General features: G+C 39.8%; 1 protein-coding gene across 1 annotated transcript in view; it reads left to right on the top strand.

Annotated features, from left to right (window-relative positions):
• Nucleotides 1–9928: 9928 nt before the first annotated feature.
• The window catches only part of mxd4 (MAX dimerization protein 4), a 29315-nt gene continuing 27845 nt past the window's right edge, over nt 9929–11398 (top strand). The window contains exons 1-2 of the mRNA XM_049571194.1: nt 9929–10150; nt 10761–10860. Of these exons, the coding sequence (XP_049427151.1) occupies nt 10087–10150; nt 10761–10860 (164 nt within the window). The 5' untranslated portion in view covers nt 9929–10086. The remainder of the gene's footprint in view (nt 10151–10760; nt 10861–11398) is intronic.

Genomic DNA, 11398 nt, shown 5'->3' with positions numbered 1-11398 from the left:
CACCAGTTGGGAAAAAAAACATATCAAAGATAATTTTATTCAGATACAAAAACTATGAAGTTGTTGTTGTTGTTGTTGTTGTTGTTGTTGTTGTTGTTAAAATGGCATTAGTGAAGAGTGCATTCTGACTTGTTCAGGACTTGAAACTCCCAATTTGATTTGAGACTTACTTGTAACTTGCAACATAATGGTTTGGTCCCACCTCTGAAACTATGCTAACATCTGTTAACATAATTTGGCCTGTGCTTGTATGCCCTTGAAAACAACCAAACTGTGACCTAAGAATATCCACATCATATGGTCATCACACATGCTGAGATAAGCAGATGTGACTCAAACAGACGTGACAGCCAGCACACTGAAGCTGGACTGTGAAAGCTGACAGAGTAAATAAGACAAAAAAGTCTGTGTGAAGCCACCAGACAGGTCCTCCCAAAACATTTCTAAATGTTGCTGCAAAACATAAACATGAGATCGAGCACGATGATTGTGGAAGGAAAATGTCTAGACTTTATGTACGTGTGTGTGTGTGTGTGTGTGTGTGGGGAGGAGGACTGCCCTATACATCTGAGATATTCTGGCTGAACGAAAGAAGTAGAGGCCCACGGACTGAGGTTTGAAGCCTAGCAACATCAAAGGTTTCAACCCGGAGCTGAGATGAGTGTCAGGCTCACAGAGGTTTTGCTATGTGACGCAAGCTGCCAGCTATACCATGAGAACGCCTTGCCCTAAAATCATAATAACATGATGCAATCTTGCAAATCTTTGTGCTTGTAGCTGCAGAAACATTTGATCTCTGTTACAGAAAAATCGACATGAAGAATTTTCTCAATTTGCTTTGTACAATAACATTTTTTAACTGTTTTAATTTGATTAAATTAATTAAATAAAAAGAGTTAGTTGTGAGTGAGTTGTCTGCCTCTCAGTACTATTTTCATCTAACTCTGAAAAACATTGGATCATGCAATTTAGGTTACGTTTGTGCAAACTCAACTCCTGTTGTGTACATGCCCCACCTCGCCCTTTAGGAACATTTCCAGACAGTTAACTCTTTGGTATTTCTATGGTGGTGACGTCGCTCTCTATGACACACAGGATGCTCCTGAAACTGGGGGAGGGACGGATGATGGGACCTGTAATATCTCTTTGTTTCAGTATCTACTACGCAAACCACGTGGTGAATTGCATCATGCCAAATCTGCATGGAAAATTGTGAAGCCAGACAAGCAGCAACACCTTTTTTGTCATGTCATGTAATTAATCCAGCAAACATGAGATGTTGCTCGAGGCCAATCAGAGCGTGCTCACACTAATACGACGTGACCTTTGTTCAGTATGGGCATGAACATTTCTGATCTTAGCCCCGTAATAGGCTTTAACTCTATCAGCTCAGGGTGTTAGCATCTATTTCAACGCCCTACAAGGCCTGTATGGCTCGATTTGCATTTAAAGAAAGCTTTTAACCCTTTAACAATAATCTGAGTGTGTGCCTGTTGACAAAAAATGCACCTAGTGTATGTGGACTTTTGTCCTTTCTGCACTTACACTAAAGCTAATGGCATTAACAAGCCTAATCCTGATTACAAGTGGAGGCGAAATGGTGGAAAGCAGACTACAGTCACTGACCTTTGGCCTAAAGGATGGAGTGAAGGGTGTTTGCAGATGGGAGAAAGGTAGTCAGTAATCAATTAGCGTCTACAAGATAAAAAACTCCCCCACTCCACAATCTCTCTCCCCTTATCTCCCATTAGCTTTCCTGAGATAGTGGTGATTAGATTTTGACCTTAAGAGACCACAGAGGAGTCAAAAACCGTCAAAAACAAATAAATGACACAAACTGGCTGAGCTTGTCGGCCGTGGCTCCGGGGCACCAGACGTTTTATTGCTGTCTTTTAAGATTAAAAGACTTGAGAGTCTCCAGACTATTTACTGTTGAAGGTTTCATGAGCCTTGAGCATGACTGTAAATGCAGTGAGACTGACAGAGGAGACTTGTGCAAAAAAGGAACCACCCTCCAGTCACATATTGAAAGCATTTGGGTTATTTCCTGAGAACATCACTTTGATTGGGGGATTATCACTTTGCGACTGCCCGCTGTGGCTCAGGAACCAGAAAACACATGTTGCTGATATTTTGTTCCTTGGTCATGCCTAAAAATGGAAATTGACCAAAGCAGAAGAAAAAAAACCCCACTTACATTTTCATTTCATGAAATTGATACCTGTTATGATGGATGACTATTGCATATGGCTGAACTGCACGTTAGAGAATATACTTGTCATTAACCTATAATTCTTAAAAATAAAGACTCAGTTCCTCAGTTCTCAGTGGTTACATGTGGAAGGCTCCCGCAGAGCTGCAGCACAGGCCTTAGTGTGGTGTGAATTAAAGGAACACTTCACCCACAAAATGATAATTTGTGTATCAATTACTCACCCTGTGTTAGGTCAAATCTGTGAAGAGAAACTTGGGTTTTCTTGCATACTTTCAGCGTAAATGAAGAATCCAAAAAATTATAAAGTTCTTGATGAACTGGAGTAAAAGGGGGCCGCGTGTAACAACAGCAAAACTATATAAAAACATCTGTTTACACATTCTCAAACAATTTGCTCAGTATAATCCAAGAGTAGTATAATCATTTTAGTGCTTACAAACTTACAATTCAAAACACTTCTGTGTAGAAATAGCCTGCCTGGGTCAAACAGGTGTATGCATGGGCATGCACTCTGCAAATAGAGTTTAAACATACGTGTTTGCAAACTTAGCGACTTTTCAGACCATCTTAGTGATTTCATTTCTAAAAAAGCGACTACCACTAAAATTTAGAGACTTATTCAGACCATTAAGAAAAATGAGAGAAATATATTATGTTGTAATTCCTTCACATGTGTGCTACTCAAAGTAATCGCAGTCCATGGCTCTGTGGAAGCTAGAAGTATCTCCTCCCCTCCCTCCATGCAGTAGGTGTGGGACAGGCAGGAGTAGAGGAAGAGTCACATTCATCCATTCACACACACATTCACACACTGGTGGCTGAGGCTACCTGAGTAGCAGGTGCCACCTGCTACTCATTTTTTAACACACTCACACACCGAGTGAGCCATCGGGAGCAATTTGGGGTTCAGTATCTTGCTTAAGGATACTTCAACATCAAGCTTACTGGGGCAGTTTTTTTTACCACTTTGTCTTCAGTCCTTGACTTTGTTTTGCAACCATGTCCACTTATAGCAATTTTTGGAACCCCCTCTGTTGAGGTTGCTTTTAACCCTAAACAAAAACAAATCATTGCATTCACTTCCCTATTAGCTAGACGTGTTACACTACTACACTGGAAGTCCGCCAAGAGCCCTTTCACAGCCCAATGGCTTAATGATGTCATGTTCTTTTTGAAACTTGAGAAAATAAAATACACACTGAGAGGCTCAAGTAAGAAATTCTATGACATATGGCAGCCCTTCATAGATCATTTCAATGAGCTAGTTCAGCTTCCTATATGTCCATGCCTTGTGTTTTGTGTATGTGAATGTTCGTATTTTTATGTATAATACTGTTTATTACTGTTTTTTATTCGCTCTATAATATGTTAGTATATATATTATATTTTGGTTGGGTTATAAAAAAGAAAAAAGATATTTGTATTGTACTCTACTATGAGCAATGCTGTACAGGATTTTTTTTTTTGAATAAACAAATCTTTAAAAGGATACTTCGACATGCAGACTGGAGGAGCCAACTCTCTTTGAATTGTAAGCAACAGAAGTGGTACACTATAACAAAACCGCCATAGCTATCATGCCATTGAAATAGTTTTTTGAGGCTTTTTCTTCTTTTTATTTTATCTTTGTAAGGCTTAAAACTTCAGCAAAGTTTTAATGCTTCCATTGAGGTGTGATGATGTCGCCAACATGCAAATTAGCATATGACACCATCTGGCGACTTTTCAAGCTAGTGCTAGCTACTATCCTTGGAAAATAGTTTGCAACACTGGTGCCCAGGTGCGCTACTTTTATACAGAAGTGTTTCAAATTGTAAGGGTTTCAAGAAAATGAATGTATTGGGGAAGTACTGACAATACGACTGGATAAATTAGACTTGTAGTGCGTTACATTTGTACTGTAAAGTTTGAATTTCCAAGTTCTCGGTCAGAAATTTTAACTGAAATGTGCGCTGAAGTTGGATTTTCAACTTGGAAAGTCAGAGAAACCTCACCAACTCCAACCTAAAAATCCAATATGGCTGCTCTGCGCATCAACGATAGTGAAAACTGTAAGTATACACAATTTATTAGCACTTCTGCCTTACTAGCGTCTCACTAAAACACTCATACACACAGTCCTGCCCAACTTCTGTCTGTGAACATTTTGCTACAGTGTTTGAATGTGCAAAACATAGTGTGACGCATTGTTATCAAATGGTATTGCTAACAATGGCTAACCTCTCTAAAAGTTGTATTGCTAACAAAATCTTGGTTTTCCGACTTGCTCTTCTTGAAAGCTATGAACTCGGGTGTGAAGTATTTCCTAGCATTGGATTACTCTACACAAGTTATGTGAGAGTTTTATAAACAGATGTTTTGATATAGTTTTGCTGTTGGTAAACATGGGCCCCATTGACTCCAATTGATCAAGAATGTTCACCATTTTTGGATTCTTCGTTCACTGTGGAGGCATGCGAGAAAAACAAATATTTCTTCACAAATTCAAGGTAGCACAGGTGGATTAATTGATATACAAATGATCATTTTGTGGGTGAAGTATTCCTTTAAATATCACCCCAAACATTTTGCCCAATAATAATCCAAGTTAAAAAGGGAAAAGGGAAATGAGAGTGGCCAAAAAGATCATAATGAAGAAGCCTGCAGTTTCAGTTGACTCTGAAATAGTTTTATCTACAGTCAGTGAAGCGGACAGTTGTTCTAAAAGTAACAAATGTTTTATGGTCACAATTACAGTAAGTAAACATTAATAACAGTAGAACATAGTGCAGGCTAGTATGCTTGCTTTTTACCTAACTACAGAACTAAACTAAAAATCCAAACCCTCAGTATTATAATCATTAACAAAAGCTTTACTCTGCTGATATCATGACCTAAATTTGCAAATAGGAGACATAATGCTCCTGTTTGCTGTGCAGATTCGGTCCCTTACTGTTGAGGGCAGCTGGTAACCGGTGGGATGGACGGGATCGAGATGTTTGGCCAAGATGGAGCGATGGATGGCAGAAAACAATGAAAGAGTGGAGAGAGTAGTCATTTGGCTGACAGGCCCGAAGCAATGAGCAATGCAAGGCCTGAGCCACTATGATCAGAGAGCATGCAGATGATAAGTCTATAAATAGAAACATGCAGCAGGAGGGACAAAGGCTATTTCCTTTCAAATGATGCAAAAGGATGGTTGAATGTTTGTACTGTAATGAGCAATTTAGGACGTGACTTGTTGTCATTGCATTTTATATGATATAAACATGAGCATGGTGACTATTTTATATTTGAAATAAATATCAAGGTTAGATTGGTAATCACATTGCACCAGTCAGGCTTATGAGGTGAGTTGTAGCACAAAAAATCCATATAAAAAGTAATAATTCCTGCATCCAACACACAATACATGGCAACTGATGTTTAGTGTTGGCAATGACTGGGCTTCTTCATGGCTGTGAAAATGCTCCTGGTGATCAAAGAGATTTTGTCAATGAATTCTGGGTTTGCAGACAAAGATTTGCACACGTCTCCGTGACAGTGGTTCAGTTTCCATTTCGAAGTGTATTGTAAATGCAACACAGGCCCAAATCCAAAACATCCAAGTAGATTAACATGCATTTTACAAAACCAGATGTTATTTTGCGAGTCTTTTACATTCTGAGAGAACAGAAGGTCCTGAGCTTTTCCTTTGTGTCTGCTTAATCAGCATTCATTAACCACACTAACCTCTTTTTATAAAGACACTTGGCTGAAGTTATCACTCTAACTGAGATGATTGTCAAACCGTGTCACTGAATAATTAAAGCAAACGCAGCAGCAGCCAAAAGCCACATCTTTCTGACGAAGTCCACTTGAGTGAGAGAGGAAACAGGACTTCTTAAAACTATGCAGGCTGAATAAATGCCAAAAACCTCAGAAATGAATAACATGCGCAAGATGATGAATGCTAACTTACATAAAGAGGTCGAGGTCAAGTCTCTCACGAGCGTTTGCTCGATTGCATTGACCTCGAGCGAGGTCAGATGAATGCCCGCACAACAAAACCTGAAGAGACAAACACCCCGTGTGACTCCATAAACCTGTGACCCCCTGCAATCTGAAATAAGCTATGTACAAAGTTCAGTGGCAGAGTGAATCAACAAAACTGTCTATGTGGGCATATGATAAGAAGTGTGCAAGTTGCATAACGTTTCTTTAATTACCACAGAAAACAGTCATGAGGTGTAGTCCAAACACTGCATCAGGCCTGACCAGAGAAAATGAAATTGCTTAGCTGCGCTGTATGTGCAGCTATTCTCAGTATGACTGTACACTGGCTGCACTGTTTCAGAAAAAGATGCACTGAGGCTAATTTGGTCTCTTGTTTACTGTGTCTTCATATCACCACGAAGAACACACATAGCAAGCGATATTCTCCTGTGAAAAGCGATCAAACCTCCTCATAAATAAATCATCACATTCAATGAAGCTTAAGGAGTGACACCAAATAAAGAAAAAAGCAAAAAATATCTCCCCTGTGATGCGTATAGAGTGAATTAAAATTGCACAGGAGGAGAGATCATTAATCATCTTACTGGCAAGCAGTCCTGCCTCATAAGTGGGTATTTAAAGGACAAACAAAAGATAACATGGGAACCATCCACTCGATCCTGATCTGCATCATGGCAACAATGGATTTGTAAATTACAAAAATAAAAAGTGATACGAACACCAAACAGGTGTTACCACCTCATTCAGATGACACCGAAATTAAGTCATGCAAAACGAAGGCAGGCGAAACACAGGAAATAAAAGCTCTACGCGCTTTTATATACAGTTTCATTTGCAGCTGAGTGTGGTTTCTGCATGGCTTCAGCTGGGTGGACCAAATACGATCACAGTTTCTGTAAATGTTAAATCAATCACCTGCATCCTGAATGTCTCGTGTAGTTATTTAGCATTTTAACATTTACACTTAGTTGCCAGTTTATTAGGTACATCTAGATGAATGTATCCTATATTTTTTGGCACTCATAATGTTGTGTTTTAAGAGGTACTTAATCAATGTTGATTTATTATGTTGTCTGAAGAGTGAGATATTTTTATCCAACTAATTTATACCAATAAGGGCAGACAAAATATTAGAAACACCCCTGAGTGTACTGCATTCTTTTTAGCTTGATGTGAATAAACTGTAAACGAACGGGTGAGGTAATTTTTTTAATACACCAATATATTCCCATTTGTGTTTGAGTTGTTGCCAGTGACACTCACACTGTACACAGCTTTACTTTGTTCTTAATTTGCACATTCATTCACATGCACAAAAGCTGACAGCAACAGACTTAACCAGCAATTTGTGTCGTCTGAAATCTTGCAATCTATGATAAACTGTCTGCAGTGCAGGCCCCATGAGGATCCTGCGTGACACTTGTTCCTAAGAAACTACAACATAAACAACATTTGTGGCTCCGGTCCTCAAGGGCCTTTTCCCTCATCATACACGCTAAAAAAGTTACTTCCCACATCATAACGCCTTTGTGATTTCTTTTGTGTTCTCCAACAATCTGAGGCACAAACATCTGGCTGCAAGCAATATAAACTGCCTGCCATGCAGAGCAACCCACTTTTATACTCTGCAGGAACTCCTGCTGAGATATTCATAAGTCTTCCACTGCTCTTGCAAAGTGACACTGTGCTCATGCCCACAGTTCAGCTGCAAGACTTTTACACAGTGTGAAAACTGAGCAGCAACATTAGGATTCAATCTGCTGGGATCTGCCATCTGAAATGAAGCCCTAAAGCTGGACCTGGAGCCAGAAGTAGTCTGTCATGAATGGGACATTTGACTTGACTCGACCAAATCAGACTTGTGAATTCACTTGGAGTGCCTCGCATCCCTCCAAACCCAAACCCATAAACCAAAAATATCATATTCTGATGATTAAGTTGTCGGTTGTCATTTCCTGAACAATGGAAAGGTCCGTTTTTTTTTTTGTTTGTTTGTTTTTATTTTGGCATCGTAAACAAGCAGACAGACAACAGATAATCATAATCGGATGTAAAAAGTCTGCTGTGGTCAACAAAAAAACAGACAGCAATGTGCATTTCGCTCAAAAATTAGACCTGTATCAAAACTGTGTTAAGAGCAGGAATGCTTAATTTGCTTTGTCCTTGGAAACACTTTTGCAAACTGACAGAAGGCCAGGGGCCAGTCGCAACAGCCCCTTACAGGTCAGGTGTACGCAGGGGTGGTTCTAGTCAATAGATCTTTTTTATTTATTTGTTTTTTAATAATTTACATTCAAAGTAAAAAAAAAAAAAAAAATCCTGTGTGAATTTATTTCACACATTTATAGAATGTCAGAAAATAGTGAGAGAAGGCCATCACAATACTCCCGAGCCAAAGTTGACATATTTAAATTGCTTTGTTGGACCAATATATATGTTTGGAGGCTAGAACCAGAAAATGTTTGACATTTTTACCTTTAAAATAGTTGATTAACTTTCTGCCAATCAACTGATTAATCACCTGAGTGTTTCAGATCTAACTGTGTCACAGGCACGGATGGATTACTGAACAGGCGTACGGGGCACAAACCCAAGGGCTCAATGGGTCAGAGGCCCCCCTGGCCTTCACCTGCAAAATGCCTCCCATATTAACACATAGCAGCAAGGAAGAGACTCAAAATGACCACAAATAGATGCAAATAGGATGCACAAAATAACTACAAAAAGGGTAAAGCAACTACAAAGAGACAAAAAAATCACCACGGAGTCTTAATGTCTTACCACCATGTACTGTAGTAGAGGTGGGGCATTTTGTATATCTGTGCCCAGGGACCCACTGTCTCATAATACACCCATGATAACAGGAATAATACCTAACATTTAAACTTTTGCTTCTAGACAATATAAAGTTTATTTTGGAGTAACAAATAAGATTTTTTTAAGCAACCACTACTTCTGCAAATTCTATGTTTGGTCTGAACAAGAGCTTACATTTAATAAAGGGTGCATAATAAGTTAAGGGCTTGGACTTAAGTTCAGAGACATATTTGTAACTTGCAGAACAATGACCTGCTTCTTCCATCCAAACTGCTTTTATAAATTAGGCGGACAGTGTTCAGACTTTACAAGAAAAATGTGCATTTAACGTTTATATTAGTGTATTTTCCTTAAAAAGATGCATGAAACACTGCAGCTCACCTTATAGCTAAAGGACTCACAAACCAATTCGGTTCCTGCAACCTCATACAGGACTTTCATAATGACTAAGCTGGACAGGAAATGAGCACAACACACAAACCCTGTGAGTAATTCTGCCATGTCACACGCTCTTAAAGGAAATAGCTGATGTGTGTGAAAGAGCCTTGTTGACTGAACGGCCGTTGAATATAGTTTACTTCACGGTCTAAATCCAAAAGCATACTTTTGAGAAGTTATCAAATTTGGCAACCAAAACAACAGCCCAAGTTCAACCGTGACACACGCACAGAATTCGCATCAGCCAATCAGACGCCGCTCGTCTGTGTGTCAAGCCAATCAGCTGTGAAGGGGGCGGGTCGCTCAGGCTGTTGCTAGGGTATGTCCCTGATGACTTTAACGCGCTTGAGCCAATCAAATCGCAAGCAATCGTTTCCAGCCTGCTCATTGGCTAAGACACACCGGCAGATCCCGCCTCCAGGCTTTTCTCATTGGCCAGCTGTGCGATCACTCCCTTCCCCTGAGTTTTAGTTAGGTGCTGTTGATACTGTAGTTTGGAGTCACCAAGACTCAGAACAGAATATAGCAGCGCACGTACATCGCTCTGAAAACATTTTTTAAAATCTCCATTCCACAATTTCATGACTTGTACATTTGTGTAAATAGACAACTTCTATTTTTTATAACGAGACAACAGCGACATGGAACTTAATTCTCTTTTAATTCTGCTGGAGGCTGCAGAGTACTTGGAAAGAAGAGACAGAGGTATTTCAAGCTAAACTGACAAGTTGACAGGATTTCCAGGCTACTAATTATTTCATGAATGGAGCATTTGGGGCGACAGCTAGCTTCATTTTCTGTCATACGTAAAGTTTTAACGTGCCCTGCCATAGTGCAGGTATGATGTCACTTTACAGACAATGGGACGATGGGTGCAAACTGGACCCGGTAGCTTATATGCTAGAAAACATAGCTATGTTTTATATTTAAAGTACGTCATGTTAGCCTTTTAATGAACTCTACACAGCTCGTGTTGTGTATACTGAGAGTACAGCTCGTATTAGCGCTTCGGAAATGAGTAAACAAGAGTGACATTGAGAATATGTGGCAGTATCATAATGACAGATGATAATAAATGGTCATATAGCACTGCATGTTTACCATACAGACCTTGCTGGAGGCTTACAGTTGATTTATTGGAAGCGATTACATTGATGATCGATCACGTTTTGTTCCTCTTTAAAATGACTTAGCCTCTATGGAGCTCTTTCATGTTTCACCATTTCCCTGAATGACTCACTGAAAGCCTTTTTTAAAATTGTATTCCTGCACAGACAACAATAAATTAACATTTTGCTTTGTTTTCTCTCCATAGAGGCAGAGCACGGTTATGCGTCTGTTTTACCGTACAGTAGCGACTTCTCCAGAAAGAAAACGAAAGCCTCGCCAATTTCCAGAAAAACTCAGAACAATAGGTAAATATAAGTCTTGCTTTTTTATTTGTTTGCGCAAATGACAGCTTGCAGAAACACACACATGCACAGATAGACAGTGTTTTCATGCACACTGCCATGTCGCTGCTGCTGCTGCTGCTGCCTGGGCTGGGCTCTCTGTTTTGGTCTCTCCAATAAACACTGCCACGCGTACACTGTCAACTCTGCTGCTTCCACTCTCTCTCTCTGTGTTTCACACACACCTAAAAACCCTCCCCATGCTGACACAAACACACCCGACATGCACATAAAACTTTCGCTTCTGTACCCTGTCTCTCACGGCTATCATGCTTTCACATATGCCTCTTTTTTCATGTGGTTAGTGTGTTTTGTACGTGTGTGTGTCTGATGTTAAATGAAAGTCCTGTACCAAAGGGGGGTCCCGTCGTGCCACTTCCTCACACCCCCGCACACACACACAGTTCATGGAGCTGTCATTATTGCTGAGACTCCGTAGATCGATGCTTCTGATCAGAATGCATCGATTGCTTTTCATTGTCTCCTCGTGAAACTGTAATTA

This window comes from Epinephelus fuscoguttatus, linkage group LG3, assembly GCF_011397635.1.
Source record: "Epinephelus fuscoguttatus linkage group LG3, E.fuscoguttatus.final_Chr_v1".
NCBI lineage: Eukaryota > Metazoa > Chordata > Actinopteri > Perciformes > Serranidae > Epinephelus > Epinephelus fuscoguttatus.
Note: the sequence above shows the minus strand (reverse complement) of the source record. Positions and strands in the feature narration are given on the sequence as shown.